At 41.2% G+C, this 18,995-nt stretch overlaps 3 protein-coding genes across 3 annotated transcripts; 1 reads left to right on the top strand and 2 right to left on the bottom strand.

Moving 5' to 3' along the window:
- Window positions 1–2: 2 nt before the first annotated feature.
- On the bottom strand, window positions 3–4,087 carry lsm4 (LSM4 homolog, U6 small nuclear RNA and mRNA degradation associated). Its single transcript, XM_058401622.1, has 5 exons — window positions 3,935–4,087; window positions 2,442–2,483; window positions 1,416–1,514; window positions 1,142–1,325; window positions 3–593 (listed from the first exon to the last, which is right to left on the bottom strand). Exons 1-5 carry the CDS (start codon window positions 3,935–3,937, stop codon window positions 493–495), a joined length of 429 nt encoding a protein of 142 aa, XP_058257605.1. The 5' UTR covers window positions 3,938–4,087; the 3' UTR covers window positions 3–492.
- Window positions 4,088–4,170: 83 nt separating this feature from the next.
- On the bottom strand, window positions 4,171–9,014 carry ddx49 (DEAD (Asp-Glu-Ala-Asp) box polypeptide 49). The gene is made up of 13 exons (XM_058401621.1): window positions 8,743–9,014; window positions 8,517–8,640; window positions 8,069–8,154; window positions 7,765–7,886; window positions 7,476–7,663; window positions 6,527–6,667; window positions 6,109–6,184; window positions 5,932–6,008; window positions 5,147–5,244; window positions 4,983–5,057; window positions 4,789–4,877; window positions 4,609–4,680; window positions 4,171–4,464 (listed from the first exon to the last, which is right to left on the bottom strand). The coding sequence occupies exons 1-13, from the start codon at window positions 8,855–8,857 to the stop codon at window positions 4,291–4,293; spliced, it is 1,437 nt and encodes a 478-aa protein (XP_058257604.1). The 5' UTR covers window positions 8,858–9,014; the 3' UTR covers window positions 4,171–4,290.
- Window positions 9,015–9,251: 237 nt separating this feature from the next.
- On the top strand, window positions 9,252–18,719 carry klhl26 (kelch-like family member 26). Its single transcript, XM_058401376.1, has 3 exons — window positions 9,252–9,861; window positions 11,686–11,871; window positions 12,295–18,719. Exons 1-3 carry the CDS (start codon window positions 9,812–9,814, stop codon window positions 13,874–13,876), a joined length of 1,818 nt encoding a protein of 605 aa, XP_058257359.1. The 5' UTR covers window positions 9,252–9,811; the 3' UTR covers window positions 13,877–18,719.
- Window positions 18,720–18,995: the final 276 nt, after the last annotated feature.

Genomic DNA, 18,995 nt, shown 5'->3' with positions numbered 1-18,995 from the left:
GGTTAACAAAACAATATTTATTAAGTCTACTGCAAATAATTTACAGCAAAAAAAAGAAAAGAAAAGACAAACCAGGCAGGAAAAACCTGAACCCAAAACCTAAAGGAAAACAAACCATTGAGGCAAAATGGACGCCATTTTCTAGATTCACTGTCTAACCCAAACTTGTGATTTCTCGGCATCCAATATTTAAACGATCAGAACTTATTTTTATCTGCAGCTTGATCGCTTATGAAATTGAGAATAGAGATCAAAATAATCTTTTGTTTTTTTTTACATCATAGGGACTAGGTGGGGTTTTTAAACAGAATTCTAATCATAAAGGATCGTATTTGTTTAAAGCAATCTGCATGAAAATGGTGACGAAAATGATGTATGTAATTATTTTGACTCAGTGGATGGGGAATAAGGTTTCTTAAAGTGTTGTGTTATTCATCTGGTGAGAAACAGAAAACGCTAAAAGAGAGGAAAAATGAGGTACTGCGTTGGTGTTCAGTGCTGGTTTTTGACACCCTGTGGTTTTCCTGGCTTTTTGTCTTGTGGCTGTCCGCGGCCAGCTCCTTGCATGCCTCTTCCCCGGCCACCAAACACACCTGAGAAAAGCCACATTTTTTTTACTTTGATGAACGTGAACACAAACGTGTAATGAATGAAAACAGCTGATAGTGGAAAAAAAAAATCAACATTCACAAATAAACAGCACATCCTGACGTGTTCTATTCTGCTTACACCACAGAAAATGGAGAGATTACAATTCCTTTACTAATGATCACGCTAACCATTTTAACCGTGAGACAAATGACTTCCTGCTATCTGCTAACTATAAACACTTGTTTCCTCAATACTCTTTTTTTTTTCTCTCGCTTTAAGATTATAAGCAAAAAATAATGCAAAGCAACTCAAAACAAAAAATGTAACATTTCCTAACAGAAATCTATCAACTATTATAGGTTTTTCTTCTTTAAGCAGCTTTTTGGATTATGTGGAGCGTCTGGAGCTGAAACACTAGCGTATAAGAAAGGGTGCATTGATATAAACCTGTGATTCAGCACGACAGTCAGAGCCGTTCTTATAGACAATTCATCATCGAACGATTCTGTGGTATAAGCGCATATAACGTCATTGTGGCAACACATCTTACCTCGTCCAGCTCCGCCTCCCCTGCCCTTTCCCTGCTGTTTATTCTGCTGCATGCCGCCACGGCCACGGCCCTTGGAAACGACTTCCTCTTTCACCATGTCGATGATTTCGTCCGGGATCCTCAGGTACTTGATGGTGCTTCCTCGGATGTAGCATTCAGGCATCCTCCAGAACTTATCTCCATCCTGCGCACACACACACACACACCAAATCAAATCAGGCACATCTCTTTCCTGTGTTACTGTATGACCACAAAGTAGGTGCTGATTATTTACCCGGGAGGTACAGATGACTTCTCTTAAATTGATGTTCATCCAGTTGTCACAGCTGACCAGATGACCGTTGTACGTCTCCCCATTTTTCAACTCCACCAGCTGGAAAAGGTGACAGACATTAGTCTCATATTGTATTATTAACTCTGCTACACTGAACAAATCCTACAAGCTTACCCTTTAGCAATTACAGCACAGTCTACGAGTCATTAGGCATAATTTGCTCTATTCTGTCTGATCACTGACGGCAGCACAGCTGTTTACCAGATGTGACTGAATGATTCTCAGCATTGAGATATTCTTATTACCGGGTTTTGGAAAAGTTCACCAAGCAAAATAATCATTAACATTGGTGCTGTGGATATAAACGGACACTGACAAAATTTACAGCAGCATCCAGATGGGCTAGAGTCAGTAACAGTACACCTACAACATACAATAAACCTGAGAGGGAAAAAAGGGAATATACACTGATCAGGCATAACATTATGACCACCTGCCTAATATTGTGTTGGTCCCCCTTTTGCTGCCAAAACATCCCTGACCCATCAAGGCATGGACTCCACTAGATCCTTGAGGATGTGCTGTGGTATCTAGTACCAAGATGTTAGCAGCAGATCCTTTAAGTCCTGTAAGTTGCGAGGTGGAGCCTCTGTGGATACTTACAGGATAATTTTGATAGATACTGACGGCTGCAGACCGGGAACACCCCACAAGAGCTGTAGTTTTGGAGATGCTCTGCTCTACAATTTGGCCCTTGTCAAACTCGCAAATGTCAAATCCTTACTCTTGTCCATTTTTCCTGCTTCTAACACATCAACTTTGAGGACAAAATGTTTACTTGCTGCCTAATATATCCCACCCACTGACAGGTGCCATGATGAGGAGATCATCAGTTTTATTCACTTCACTTATGTCTGATCAGTGTGTATATGCAAGCCACATGAAAATATTATCTGTCCTCCAGCACAGGCTCTGCCCAGAAATGATGATAACCACTGGACACATGATGATCCTCTCTGTTCTTACCATAGGGTGGTTCTGGGCTGTTTTCAGTAAAGACAGCGGAAGCTGTAAGGAAAAAAAAGAACAACAGTTTCAGCACAACGTTCCTTTTTGATCCATCTATAATCAGTGATGTCTATGTTGTGTTGATCCTGGTGTGCTGTTCAGAGACAGATGACCAGTTTTATATGTTTTACTTAAAGGGGAATCAGAATAAAAAGTGAAAGAGGAATCGAAACTTGAAACTCTTCTCTTCATATATGCCAGCTTGTTAGGAAGTTGAGGTCAGACAACAGGGACACAGGTATGATACATCACCCATGGAGTACAGAGGGCCTTAATAAGAGTTATTAAGGGCCTTGCTCAGGGGCCCAACACTGGCGGCTTGAACCCCTGACCTTCTGTTCAGTAGCTCAGAACTCTCTGTTGAGCCTGAAAATGTTCTTGGCTTTTTTTTTTTTTTTTAGCACATCTGCCTCTGTATGAAGGTGTAACCAAATACAAAGCACATTGTCTGTAATGAATGAACAGATACAAACAGCAGGTGCACTGTTCTGTGAGTTTTTAGTTTGTTGTTTTTAGTTTTAGTTTCATGTTTATGAATATGAACATCTGGTGCTGCACAATGTATTTACAGCATCCTCAGGATCCTAACCGCCTGGTCAGTGCTGTGGTGGTTTAAATGAGTTTGAAAACAGAACCTGTTGGAAAATGTCGTCACCATTTATAAATACTACTAATAACTACATGACTGGGAGTCCAGCACACATCTCTAATCAAGACCAGTTCGAACTCAGATCGTGGTTAGCTGGAGTTGTACTTGGCGAAATTACTGCCAACAACACATTATATTATTATAACTGTCACTACTGCGCATGCGCGGAATTACTGCCAACAACAAATAACTTTATATTAGAATTGTCACTACTGCGCATGCGCGAAATTACTGCCAACATCATTATATTATAACTGTCACTACTGCGCAAAATTACTGCCAACAAATTACAATATTGTAATTGTCACTACTGCGCATGCGCAAAATTACTGCCAACTACACATTATAACGCTGTATTAAAAGTGTAACTACTGCGCATGCGCAATACATATCATGTCTCCGGTACGAATCGAGTGGCGCAGCTCTATAGTCTTACCCAAGAATCTAAAGAATAAAATATTACAACATCTAATGAGCTATGAAAACTAAACTCACACGCGAGTGAATTCACAGTTAATCCCAAAGCCACTGGTTCATACAGGGTGCTAACGTTAGCTTGTTAACTATTAGCTCCCTGCAAATGTTGCTCTAACCAGCAAGCTAGTGCACAAAGCGCACCTATCAACCACTTTAATAGACTTGTAGTTAAGATTTTTACCTAATCATGTGATTAACCTGTTATATTCTCGCCCCTGTAACCCATGGAAACAACGTAGCCAGCTAGCTAATGGCATGTTAGCATCTCCGCTGGTTATTGTGAATTTCCCTGAAAATCGGAATAAAAAGTAAGACATTTACTTACCATTTTGGCTCACTGAGAGGAAAACCCCCTAGTCCGTTTGAATATAAATGAATATTTATTAGTTCTAGCTGCTAATATCGGCTACTTGCCAAATTATCTATAGAATATAACGCGGTTCAAACCACATACTGTTCTGCGCCGCTATCTTACTTCCGGTTTCCTACCATATAACCCGGAAGTCGGCAAATTAAAAGTCGTGTGTAATAAAAGTTCTTCACATAAAAAAAATCACAGAAACGAGTTGGCTTGTTTATTTGAAACAATCTTATTAGCCAGGGAATGAAATAAAATCTATTCGTTTATTATTATATACACAAAAAACAGGTAGTCATTTATAATGCAAAAAACAGTAATAATTATGAAGATCCTGGAGCAGTCTGGCTTGGAACTTTTTTCCGATTTGTTCTTTTCATTAGCATCTTTCCTTTCTTCTTCTTCTGTATGGCTTCCTGAATTCTTCCTTTGAATTTCTTTTTTTCTCGTTTTATTTTGGCAAGCTCATTCTTCCTCTTCTCTTCCAAATCAGGGTCCTGTGATTTAAAAACAACATTATTATGCACAAACAGCCAAAAATAAAGCAAGTATTCCTTCATCACAAAACAGTCGTAACGTCATTTCTACACCATCGAAGATTTAAAATGAGAACTGTTAATTCGTTTAAAACGGATACACACCTTCCCTTCGAGAATCATTTGCTTCTTTTTGTTGATTTCCTTTTTCTCATCAAAATCTGTTGCTTCCAGCTTCTACAAAAAATAAAGAAAGAAATAAATAAAGAGAATACTTTACTTTTTGTAGCTCTGAATGAACTCGTTCTCGCAAATCAAATCATTAAAATCAATCGTCAGTCTTACAATCTCGCACTGTCGTCTCGTGACGTTGACTTGGGTAAGAATCTTCAGCACCTCTTTCTCTTGAACTGGATACTCCTTCAGCTTGGCCTCTGAACAACCACAACATCTTCGCTTACTTTTAAAATTGCTAGTACTTCATAATACAACTATTCCAGAGACACAGAGCATTGAACATAAGCGACGGCGAAACTTACGGATCTGCTCCTCGATGGCGCTGACCAAATGAATGTCGTACTGTGTGACCAGTGTGATAGAAACACCATTCCTGCCTGAAATAACAAAAAGCAGGAAGTTAACCAGGTGTGAATGCAAAGAGGTGAAGTAAAGCCATGAAGTCTGGATGGAGAAAAGAAGATACCTGCACGTGCGGTCCTGCCGACTCTGTGAATGTAGATTTTTGGCAACCCTGGGGTATTATGATTGATGACAACCTGCACTGTAGGTATATCCAAACCCCTTTAAAGGGAAAAAAAAAACATATATAACAGGAAAAAACACCAGGAGTATATACAGTCACTGTTCACTTTATTAGAACACATGAATGCCGATATCTAATCAGTAAATCACATGGCAGCAGCAGCACAGTGCATCAAATGGTATTAATACAGGTCAAGAGCTTCAGATAATGTTCACATCACACATCAAAATGAAGAAAAAGTGTAGTACCACATGGGTTTGGTTTGAGTATTTCATAAACTGTTGATTTGCTTAGGTTGTGATGGCCTCAGATTTTTGCTCTGGGCTGAGCGAAGTGGAACATGATGTGGTTTTCTGCTGTTGTAGTTCATCCACCACAACATTTGTGTATTCTGGTTTGATCTCTCTCATCAACAAGGCATGCAAATCCTCCATACACAGGATGTTTTTTGTTTTTCTCACCACACTCTAGTGTGAAAAGCTCAGGAGATCGGCAGTTTTTGATATATTTAAACCAGCCAGTCTGATACCAACAACCATGCCATGATCAAAGTCAGAGATCACACTGACGTGAACTTTACCTGAAGCTCTTGTCCTGTATCTGCATGATTTAATTCTCTGTGCTGCTGCCACGCAATCGGACAATTAGATTAACATGCACTTGTTCCTGATAATGTGGACGCTGATAGTAAAGAGAAACACTCTTATCGGCAGCAGTGATCCCACCTGGCAGCTACATCTGTGGCGATGAGGATCTTGAAGACGTTGGACTTGAACTTGGCGAGGTTTGCGAACCGTTGTCTCTATATTACACCAAAGCAATGAAGATCATCATACATGAGGAGAAGAGTCCAGACATTCTGAATGTTTCATATACAGTTCAACTGGACGCTGCTTACGTACCTGCTTCATCATGGAGTGTAAGGCGATGGCAGGAAATTTAAACTCACGAAGCATCATTGTGAGTATTTGGCAATTCCTAAGCAATAACACACACACACACCCACACCAATACATCAGTCTGTTAAAGGTGAATTACACAAGATATGTGGAAAAAAGGTCACTAACTGTTCCAGGAGTGGATGTACACAAGGCTCCACCCACAAATCTTATAACGCTTACCTTACTAAGTGAAATAATTCATCAGGATTACGGTCATGTCATCCAACTGCTCAGAAGCAGAGTTATAGCTATCTACAAACATGCAACTTCTACTCATAATGATGTACAAGAATGTGACAGGGAGTTAGGGGCAGGGTCTATAATATGATTGACAAGAAGCTACATTCTGAACCTGCATGAACACTACTTGTAGTCTTACTTGCACGTGTTGGTGAAGATCATGATCGACCAGTCTTCGTGTTCATCTTGGAATTTTTGGATGAGATTCACCAGGTACGCGTCTTTGACTTTCTCGGGTGTAAGGATGTATCTCTGATCGAGCTCTTCCACTGTTCGCACTCTGGAGAGAGGAGAGAGGAAATTACTCTGTTATAAAAGATCGCTTTTCAGCCTCATGGTGGTCCAGCAGCAGGATTCCACGCTCTTACTGCCGTGCCCCGGGTTCGATTCCCGGGCAGGGAGCTAACCCAGCCACTAAAGAGTTGACTCTCAGTGCCGGTCCCAAGCCCGGATTAAATGGGACGGTTGCATCAAGAAGAGCATTCGGTGTAAAACCTGTGCCAGAACAAAACATGCGGACCAGATGATCCGCTGTGGTGACCCCGAACAGAGAGCAGCCGAAACAACATAAAAGATCACTTTTCGGTCTCAAATTTCAATTCCAAAAACCTATTCACTTATGTGACATACTGAGGTAGCCATAAAGCAGAGAAATACTCAACAGAATGAGAGATCAGCTCAAAAATAATCCTATGGTCAGCAAATAGACATATGGCCAAAGGTTTCTACTGTATGGCCATAAACATCACACTCCAGATTTACCCCCTTTTCCACTCTTCCATATACTTTACATTAAGATTTACTGAAGCAGTGAATTAAAAATATTGCCTAACACGGCTCTTATTTTTACATGAGGTTAAATAATGCCTCCTTGAATAGTTTACTGGGTTTTTAAATACCTGTGCAAATTTCTAAAGGTTACAGTTCTCAGCTTGTGATAACAAATTTGAGAGTTTAAAAGGGCTCTAGATTGCCACTGTTTAGCCCTCATGGATGACTGGATTCAAGTCTATGTCAAGATATTTAAGACTAAGACTAATGAACTAGTTTCATATGGGTGTTTGTGCATGGGGAAGATGCTTCCTTACTCAGATTTGTGCTCCCAGAAGAAAGGCTTGTTCATAGCAATGCTCTTCAGTTCCTGCAGCGTGTCTGTCAGCGTTGCACTAAAAAGCAGCGTTTGCCGTTTCGCTGGAACAACGTTGAGAATAATTTCCAGGTCCTTAGTGAAGTCTGTGCAGCCCTGCTCCAGCAGACGGTCAGCCTCATCCAGGATCTAGTGACAAGACCAAATTCATATCAGCATTGAAGTGCTGCTTGAGTAGAAACTTTACAGAGTGTCCGGATAAGATTGTGTGTGTGCGAGTGACCGCTTACTAAGAATCGGAGTCTCTTCATATCAAACGTGTCCGAACTCCGAATGTGATCCGCTAATCTCCCTGGTGTGGCCACAACAACGTGTGGCTTTCTGGAAAGCTCCAAACCCTGAGTCACCATGTCTTTTAGAAACAGAAGAACAGAAGGTATTTCACCAACCCTTATATGGAAAGAATGTGAGAAACTGAGAGAGTCATTTTCTGATTAGAATGAATATTCACAACTCTCGATGTTTATTAACGTCCGAATCTGTTTTCCCTCACAAAATATATTAACTGTGTTTAGATTTTGTTTTCAGCCTTACCCATTCCTCCAACTACGATACAGTCTTTCAGTCCCAGAGGCTTTCCCAAAGCCTTAAACTGTTCAGCTATCTGATAAGCCAGTTCCCTGAGGAGTCAAGAAAGAAGCTGTCTTTATTTGTCACATATTCATTACTGCACAGTGAAATTCTTTCTTCGCATATCCCATCCTTGGGGGTTGGGGTCAGAGCATGATGCAGTGCCCCTGGAGTGTGTGTTAGGGTTTGATCAAGGGCCCAACGGTGACAGCTTGGCGGTGCTGGGGCCTGAACCCCAATCTTCCAGTCAATGACCCAGAGCCATAAGCACTTGAGCTACCACCGTCCCCCAATAATAAATTATAAACAAAACAAGTGTGGTGTATAGCGTTTATATTATTATATACAAGCGTAATGACATTTTGTGTGGCTTTTATAACAAGGAATCATGTAAAATGTTAGGTGAATCAACCTCGTAGGCGTTAAAACCAGGCAGAAGATGCCGTAGGGATCTTCAGACAACTTCTGCAGCACCGGAAGTACAAATGCTGCTGTTTTGCCGCTTCCAGTTTTCGCACAGCCCATACAGTCTCGACCTTTTACAACATAAAGACAGCAATTTTACACACATATTACAAACAAGTTTTAAAGTTTTATAAATGGTGTCGTGAAAAGAATAAAAAAAACACAGAACCTACCTTCCAGAATAGCTGGCATGCAATGTTCCTGCACGGGGGTCGGGCGCGTGATACCCATCTGTTTACATTGGTTAACTAGCCACTCGGACAGCCCAAGAGACTCGAAAGTTGCCATTTTTACACCTAAACGGTTAGGATAACTTTTACCAAGCGCAAAACCATCAATAATATGGATATTTCTGTCTCTCGTATATGTGTATATATATATATTTAAATATATATACACGAGAGCTGTAATCCGAAAACCCTCGTGCAGCTTTCAGTAAGGCGCGTACATTCTACGTCATAAAACTGCGTTTCGAAGCAAGGGAAACATAGAATGACATTTTTTTTTATTATTATTAATCGAAGGCATATATTAAACATTTAATTATATATGTATAAAAAAATATAATAATATTATATTTTTTATAATATTTAAGTAAATCCGTTTTTTGTTGTTCAGGATTTGCTAGGAGTTTATAGTGACCAATCACTGGACGAGTTGAGTGCGGGGGGCGTGTCAAGATAGCGATAAGTGTTTTGAAATGAAAACATTCAAGAAAACTAATTATATAGCCATTCATATATATGTATATATTTTTTCTGTACTGTAAAAGCTATATATTAATCCAGGTATGTAGAAAAAAAAAGGTTTTTGACATTTTTAAATGAATCTCGCGGCGAGTGAGAAATATATTTATATAAATGTATGACGGATTCTGCGCAGAGTCAAGGCGACGTGAACACTCCCAAAACTTCAGAGCATTACGTAGCCAGAGAGAGAGAGAGAGAGAGAGAACAAACAAACAAACAGGTGGCTTGTATAAAAGCAGCTGATCCGTTTCAATTAATGTTATAGAATATTGGATCGCTTTGATTCCGATTCAATACTGATCACGGCAAGCCATCGTGGAGCCAGAAATCCGGATGAAGTGTAAACGTCTTTCCACCTGATTACATCTGAAGAGCATCTTCATCTACCGACATGCGTGCACAATCTACTGACACGATGGCTTCCAGATCATGTGCGATGAGAGAGTGTTTATTCCCTGCATGATGTCTTTTACAGAGCACGGTGGCTTCAAACATGGCGGAGTTGGATGGTGGGGAACTCTCTGCGAGTCGTTCACAGAGCAGGTAACGATGCTTGCCTTCAAGTTTACAAAAGAAAGAAACCCATGGTCCAGCTACATGCCCTTTAAGGGACCCAGTAGCGATGTCATGCCACGCTGTGCATTGAGCTGTAATGTTATTAGCATTCCTAGGTTATTTGACTATAATTTATAGCCTGTTTTCTTCATCCTTAAGTTAAATCATTACTTCAAATCATTTTAACAGTTTAAAATTGAACCCAAATCATTAGCTGTCTGGAAGAATTACAGTGTCCTGCGACCTCTGTATGCTTCCTTCAAGTGCAGCCGGATTTCTGGGAAACACCAGTTCATAACAGACGTCATCACTTCAAGTTATTATTCATGATTTCATCATGACTAAATGATTGGTTTGTTACTTCACATCATCTTGGTTCCATTATTTATTTTTAAATATGGAAAAGTTACGTTAAAATATTAGGCTAGCTGTATTCTTATTGAAGTTGTGAATAGTAGTAAACATCACCAATCGAAACGCACTGGAATGAAACATTAGTCCTGGCTTTCTCTGCAGTTGAGTTCATACAAATAATGCTATGCCAAAATTAGTCATGTGACACCACTTTTTATGTTTTTTACAACTAACTACATACCAAAAGTGAAAGGGAAATTATTTGGTAGTAGTTGGTTTTTGTGGGTTACTGCTGTGCATTATTAGCAATGAAATAAAATCTTTCTACTAGTTTTATCTTTAATATTTTATAGTGGTTAAACATCTTCAATAGCGAGAGAGAGAGAGAGAGAGAGAGAGAGAGAGAGAGAGAGAGGGAGGGGATGATCTCAGGAGCTGAAAAGGGAAAGGAAGGTGTGTGTGTGTGTGTGTGTCAGTGCTTACAGGACTGAAGTGCTCTCACATGAGACACATTCTCTGCGCTCTTCACTTCTACGTCTACAAATAGCTGTGTGTGATGACAGTTCACGGCACCCTGTTCTCATTTGGATGAACACACTTTCTGACACTGTGCTGGAGATCAGCAATACACTCTGTTAAAGAAGCACTACGCAGACGTATGCAAGGTTACACACCGTTTTGTTAATGAGTGGAAGGAAACAAGTTTGATACCTGATACCAGTATTGGTATCGATGCATCCCTGGTCAAAATAGTATCATCGTCCGTGGTTAGAATAGTGTTATTGTGTATTAAACAACATGACCATGAGTTCATGCTGCGTTTAGGAATATGGATTTATTCACTATTAGCTTCAGTGCCTCCTATTAAGCTATTGTTTGTTGTTTCTATCTCAAAACTGGTTATATCTTGAACACTAGGGTTACATCCGGTTCAAATATACTCTAAAGTTATGCTTAATGGATTCATTTTAATATCAATTCAGTTGAATGTGATTTATATAAATGTTCCCTCGATTGTCTTCCAGTTGAACAAACAGTATTTGTTTGATCTCTTGCCTTCTTGCACGTAGACATCAGTACAAAATGGCCAACTTATGTTTAGTGTCTTTGTGCAGGCGGCAAAGCACCATCATTTTATAATCTGGCTCTTGGTCTCCTGATTGTTCGGTCTGATGAAACGGCAGCGCTTTGATAGTCGGGAAAGATTTACAACAATGTGTAATATAGTTTTGATGAATAATTAAAAAGAAAGCGCAGTTGCAGGTGTCGCGTTGGATGAAACCAGAGAGCCTGTTGCTGGGGAAACTGGCACAAAACATAGCAGCGAGAAAGCTCAGTTCGTGTACATTCCCAAAGAGTGTCCGGTGTTCTTGAGTTTGATGGATTACCTCGCCAGAGGCTGGCGGTCGCGTGCGGTCAGAGATGAAAGACGTAAACTGATTCTTCTTTTCTTTACAGCATGGCTAACAATAAGAACAGCACCCTCCGCTGCACATTCTCAGCTCCTAGTCACAGTAGCGCACTTCTGAGGGGACTTTCTGCTCTGCGAGACCAAGGCCAGTTACTGGACGTAGAACTCGCCGTCAACAACCAATGCTTCCGGGTGCACAAAGCCGTGCTGGCATCCTGCAGTGACTACTTCAGGTGAGGATTCCTTTGAAAAGGAAGTTTAAAATCCTTAGAATGTGGACGACTCAACAACAGAGGCAATTTGATCTAATTTCCTGGAACGTAATCTGCTTCGATCAATAATTTAGGTAATGAAACAAAGTCATGCTGGCTTTCTGCTGTAAGAAGTTTAGTGGAAAGGATCCAATGAAACAAATGCTGATATTGCAGTTTTAGAGTGCACAAACCTGGGCACAGGTTATGAGGTTTGTTCCTCATTTGGAGTTTGCTGAAATATGCCTTGATCAATAATTTAAGAAATTATTGAGCTCTTCCTCTGCTAATGGGCTGAGTCAACAAATTTTTATTGTGAAATGCTTTGAGCGAAACTTATCAAAGGAAAACAACTGTTTATTATGAAATAATGGTACGTGTTTTTTAATTTTTTTTTGTTTTCAGAGCCATGTTCACTGGTGGGATGAAGGAGTCAAACCAGGCCACGATTGAGCTAAAGGGATTATCGGCACGCGGCTTAAAGCACATCATCGATTTCGCCTATAGCTCCGAGGTCACGCTCGACCTGGACTGCATCCAAGATGTGCTTGGGGCAGCTGTCTTCCTTCAGATGATGCCGGTTGTGGAACTCTGTGAAGAGTTCCTGAAATCAGCCATGAGCGTCGAGACTTGTTTGAACATCGGTCAGATGGCCGCCACTTTCAGCTTGTCCTCTCTGAAAGAATCGGTGGACGCGTTCACGTTCCGTCACTTCCTGCAGATTGCAGAAGAGGAGGACTTCCTGCATATCCCAATGGAGCGCCTGGTGTTTTTCCTTCAGAGCAACAAGCTGAAGGGATGTAGCGAGATCGATTTATTCCAGGCGGCCATCCGCTGGCTCAGGCATGATGACTCACGGCGTCCAGTAGCGAACGATGTACTGCGTCACGTACGCTTCCCGCTCATGCGCTCCTCTGAGCTGGTGGACCGTGTGCAGACTGTGGACATCATGGTGGAGGATGTATTGTGCAGGCAGTACCTGCTCGAGGCCTTTAATTATCAGATACTTCCTTTCCGCCAACACGAGATGCAGTCCCCTCGCACCGTCATCCGGTCAGACATCATCTCGCTCATTGCTTTCGGCGGCACGCCGTACACTGACAACGACCGTACAGTGAGCGCTAAGGTGTACTGCTTAGCTGATAGCACAGCCCGTCAGTTCAAGGAGCTGACCGACATGGAGTCGGGCTGCAGCCACGCCTGCGTGTCCGTTCTTGATAATTTCGTTTACGTGGTCGGCGGCCAGCACCTGCAGTACCGCAGCGGCGAAGGTGCCGTCGACGCCTGTTTCCGATACGACCCTCACCTCAACCAATGGCTGCGCATCAGGCCGATGCAGGAGAGCCGCATTCAGTTCCAACTCAACGTACTGCAAGGACAGCTGTATGCCACCGGGGGGCGCAACAGATCTGGCAGCCTTTCATCCGTCGAACGTTATTGCCCCAGGAAAAACGAATGGACGTACGTGGATTCACTGAAAAGAAGCATATGGGGTCACGCAGGGGCGACATGCAGAGATAAACTTTATATCTCGGGGGGATACGGGGTTTCCGTGGAAGATAAGAAGTCTCTTCATTGCTACGATCCTGCCACAAACCAGTGGGAATTCAAATGCCCAATGAACGAGCCACGAGTGCTGCACGGCATGATCAGTGTAAACGAGCGGGTCTATGCTCTCGGAGGAAGAATGGACCACGTTGACCGCTGCTTTGACGTTCTAGCCGTGGAATATTATGTTCCAGAGACGGATCAGTGGACGACGGTCAGTCCGATGCGCGCGGGCCAGTCCGAGGCAGGATGTTGCTTATTGGACAGAAAGATTTACGTCGTCGGAGGGTACAACTGGCATCTGAACAACGTCACGAGCATCGTCCAAGTCTATAACACTGACCTGGACGAGTGGGAGAGAGATCTGCACTTTCCAGAATCCTTCGCTGGAATCGCTTGTACACCAATTATACTGCCTCAGTCTGCCACGCAGAGGTGACTCACATAGCTGGAAAATGTGAGGTTAAAGAAATTACATGAAGGTTTTATATTGTTTTGTGTTTTTTCTTCAATTAGTCACATTTTGTTTGGTCAGCTGAAATCTGTTAAGTGGTCTAAACCTGATAAGACAGAGCTGATCTCAAGATTCTAGTTTCCTTAAATTCTGCTGATGTAAGTGTTTATGGCTTAGGCATGACTGATTTGAGTCTAAACCCTGATGTATTAGCGCTCTGATACGTCCATTCTCATCAAACGGGCAGCAGGCTATCAAAAAGGCCAGACGTAAAAGAAGAATACTTGCACGACATGAACTTTTTCTAGAACATTCTGAACCACTAGGAGTCCAGAAAGGTTTTGAGAGGAGGACTGAAAGCTGACTCCATGATGCCACAGGATTGCTAGGTCTGAATTTTTTACTACTTCATGATAGCACACGTTACCCTTCTTCCAGTCCAAACTTTTTCTCTCTATATTACTTTTTGAAAGTCGCACATCATTAGTCTGTATGCTTTTTTCTAATAAGAACCATTTAGAGTTAATGTTATATAAGCACCACTTCCTTAAAAATGTTTTAATGTATTAAATTACAATAACATAAACCACATTTTTGCAAGAGTGTAGTAGGATGTGCTACAGCCCCATGCTGCCTGGTTCGATCCTGGGCTCGGGTTACTGTCCGTGTGCCGGTGTGCATGTCTTGAACGGGTTTCTTCTTCCGGTTTCCTTCCATTTCTGTATAAAAACATCCGGCTATACTTCTTAAATGGCCCCTGTGTGTGAAAGTTTGTAGATGGTGCCCCCATGATGGATTGACCTCACATCCAGAGTGATTAGCATTCCCAACTCATGCCCACTGCGACTCTGACGTCTTCGTACTTAAGTGTGGTTAAAGGGGTTATTTTGGACAACCCTGTGAGACAAAGCTCAAATAAACAAGGAACACCAGTGACGGTGATAAAAAATGTAAGGAGAGAAAGATGTGGAGAGAGATGTTTATTTCATGAAAAGAAATTTTAATTAGGAATTAAACAGCTACTTCCTGTGTGTAATGATGCAACTATGGAATATAGACAGATACATGATTTCCAGATTTGGGTTTGAGTTTTTTTTTTGTGGTTTGTTGTGGCCTGAAATACTCACAGTAGGGTTAGTAATGCTGTAGTAGCAGCATGTTTCGGAAAATGTTGATTTGTGAGGGTTTATTTGTTGCTTTCTACTTAAATTATTGAAAATACAAGCACAGGATCTTCTATTTTATGTGGCGTGATGACGTGACTTCTGAACTAATTTAAAAAAAGTTGCAGAGTTTTTACTTGATTTTCTGTTCATTTCTGCAACCGTAAATTCGCAGAATCCAAAGAGACTGAAAAACAAAAAGGTGCAGCGTCCAGTTCTTTTTGTTCGGAATATACTGCGGAGGTCTTGCGAGACATCCGAGAGTCGCTTCATAAAGACGCTTGACGCTTCCTCGAAACAGCTGCTTCATCAAGTGACTTCATGAAGGTTTCTCCAGATGTTCGTGTAGAAAGAGAAGTGTTTCCTGTCTCTAAGAATTCAAAGGCAAGCAAGACTGTTTAACACTTCTGGAAATTTGGGTGTCCCTTTATGCTTATGGTGCGTTTCATTCATTTTCACTTACATAATTAAGGCAGTTTGTCTAAACGTATTAAGCACAGTACGACTCCTGAGCGATGACATTTTAATTCGTCCTTCGAGAACATCCAGTTCCATGGTGCGATTACATAACGGCATTTTTCTCCTCTCCTCGTCTTTTGTAATCTCTTACAAAGTCAGCAAGCACACAAGACTCCTTTTCCTAATGCACTTTATACCTGAACTGAACACAGCCTGTCGAAATCCAGGTGCATTTATTACTGTCACTGTGATTTTATATCTGCGTAAGGGATGAACAGGATGTCTCGTCGTAGCGGTATCGCTAGCACACATGAAAAAGACATAAAATCCTGACTGAGTTAGACCGGAGCAGTGTTGTTTTTTCACTTTATTTGAATGTATAATAATCACCACAGTCTTAAATACTGCAACACCACCACCACTAACGTATTTTCTAGCTTCTGTTTGTCTTGTACGATTCGTATCCGATCCATCTATCAGAACTAATCCCCAGTTTGCGGTCATCGGTTGCTGTTTTCTCCATTCTGAATAGACTCGCATGTGATTTGTTCAACACATGGGCCTGGATCGTAGGACAAGATATTCTCAGACAAACGTGTTTGAAGGCAGACCAATTGGAGTTTACACAGCAAAAATGTATGAAGTGAATTTAATAAAATGACCGAGACATTTATTCAGTGTTTTTTGTTTCTCATTGCTAGTATGTTATTGCATGAGTATTACTATTAATCACGGTGATACACTAACCATATTCCAGTGAAATAAATACCAGAAAGAAGCAGCAAGTTTTCATGTTTAATGCACTTACTATTACAAATCTGGCCAGTTCTGGGTTTGATCCGATCATGAGTGAGTTACTTGAATTAATTCCACAAGAAACGGTTTCTTTGAATCTAGAAACAGCTTCAAACTTGTTGTACAATGGATACAAGATACAAGCATCATGGACAAGAAGTGAACAATCGCTGGACGTTAAACTGGAAGTTTAGACCAAATCACTGTTCATGATGTAATGTTTTTTCATCTTCTTGCATTTTCTTCTCGGAGATTCGTTTAATCCATCCGTTTGTGTCCGTAAATGTGTATCTGTCTTTGTGTTTGTCGACAGTATGTTGTATTGTATACTGTGTCCTACTCGCACTAATCACAATATACGCTCTCTTTAATAGGAACCTGTGTACGGCTGCCTGTTCATGTAGCAGCGCCATGCGTGAAATGATCCAGCTTCAGGTCAAGACATTCACATAATGTTTGCATCAAACATCAGAATGGTGGGAAAATCCGATATCATGAATTAAGCAGAGATTAGATGAGATGTGTCTTTATTATTAATCCAGGTTTCAAACAACATTGCAAGGAAGAGGAGTGGCATCGTGACATGACGATGTCCTCTGCTGCTGTTGTAGCACATCTACCTCAGAATTCAACATGTACATTCTGAGATGCTTTTCTGGTCTCGGATGGAGAACCAGTATCCCGGGAGACCGACAGTTTCTAAAATATTGGGATGGAGAACTGGTATCCCGGGAGACCGACAATTTCTAAAATACTGGGATGGAGAACTGGTATCCTGGGAGATCAACCATTTCTAAAATACTGGGATGGAGAACTGGTATCCTGGGAGATCAACCATTTCTAAAATACTGGGATGGAGAACTGGTATCCTGGGAGATCAACCATTTCTAAAATACTGGGATGGAGAACTGGTATCCTGGGAGATCAGCAGTTTCTAAAATACTGGGACGGAGAACCGGTATCCCAAAAGATCAGCAGTTTCTAAAATACTGCACCGAAGAACCAGAATCCCGGGAGATCAGCTGTTTCTAAAATACTGGGACGGAGAACCGGTATCCCATGAGATCAGCAGTTTCTAAAATACTGGGACAGAGAACCGGTATCCCAAAAGATCAGCAGTTTCTAAAATACTGGACCGAAGAACCAGAATCCCGGGAGATCGGCAGTTTCTAAAATACTGGAACGAAGAACCAGAATCCCGGGAGATTGGCAGTTTCTAAAATACTGGAACGAAGAACCAGAATCCCGGGAGATTGGCAGTTTCTAAAATAGTGGAAGGAAGAACCAGAATCCCGGGAGATCATCAGTTTGTAAAATACTGGGATGAAGAACCAGAATCCAGGGAGATCATCAGTTTGTAAAATACTGGAACGAAGAACCAGAATCCCGGGAGATTGGCAGTTTCTAAAATACTGGAACGAAGAACCAGAATCCCGGGAGATTGGCAGTTTCTAAAATAGTGGAATGAAGAACCAGAATCCCGGGAGATCATCAGTTTGTAAAATACTGGGATGAAGAACCAGAATCCCGGGAGATCATCAGTTTGTAAAATACTGGGATGAAGAACCAGTATCCCAGGAAATCGGGAGTTTCTAAAATGCTGGGACAGAGAACTGTTATCCAAGGACAATGGCAGTTTCTGAAATATTGGGATGGAGAACCGGTATCCTGGGAGATCGGCAGTTTCTAAAATACTGGGACGGAGAACCGGTATCCCATGATATGAGCAGTTTCTAAAGTACTGGGACAGAGAACTGGTATCCTGGGAGATTTCTTAAATACTCTTTCTTAAATGCACTTTTGGGCACCAACAACCATGCCACCTGAATATCACCGGGTTCACATTTTATCCACAATCTGATGTTTGATGCGAACAGTAACAGAAGCTCTCTTAAAGTCTTTTATCTGTGTTACGCTGCTGCTATGTGACTGGCTAATTCTGATAACTGCATGAAGGAGCATTTCTACATATACGCCTAATAAATTGGTCATAAATCGAGTGTATCTCCTGATCTCGTGCTGCCGTAATCTGTCATGAACGTCATTTCAGGCTTTCCGATTCTTCCTCTCAACACTTCCTCTGTAGTGATCGAGTATTATTATTGATTAAAAACAAAGAATGTAGATTAATTGCACGGCTATTATTCATTTCCCCCATAATTTCTGCGTACATACAGTACTGCTGTGTTCATAACTAAAGACATGGGCATGATGTGTGTGTTTCTGTATTAATGTTGTGTCCTTTGCAGTGAAAGATCTTGTGTTGTCTTAAGCTGCCGAATGTATCACCCATCCTTAGCACTTTTTTTTACGATTCTTACTCCCGTTCTCTTGTTATAGTTTCTTTCTTTGTGTCTTGATATCCAGTGTCTTTTATTAGTAACATTATTCATTTAATAAAACAGGAAATGGACAGATTTTTGCCTTATGTCTCATCTCTGTGTGTAGTACTAACCAGTTTATTTGTATAACGCTTGACATTGTCTTAAAGCAGCTTTATAGAAAATGTTTTTTTGTTTAAAATGACTATTTATCTCTAATGTTTATCCCTAATGAGCAAGTCTGAGGTGACGGTGGTGAGGAAAAACTCCCTGAGATGATATGAGGTAGAAACCTTGAGAGGAACCAGACTCAATGCTTCAATATAGACTTCTTCATGCTGAAAAATGATGGATTTTGATGATCCT

Source organism: Hemibagrus wyckioides, linkage group LG10, assembly GCF_019097595.1.
Source record: "Hemibagrus wyckioides isolate EC202008001 linkage group LG10, SWU_Hwy_1.0, whole genome shotgun sequence".
Classification (NCBI taxonomy): domain Eukaryota; kingdom Metazoa; phylum Chordata; class Actinopteri; order Siluriformes; family Bagridae; genus Hemibagrus; species Hemibagrus wyckioides.
The sequence above is the reverse complement of the archived record's forward strand: the minus strand, read 5'-3'. Positions and strand labels throughout refer to the sequence as shown.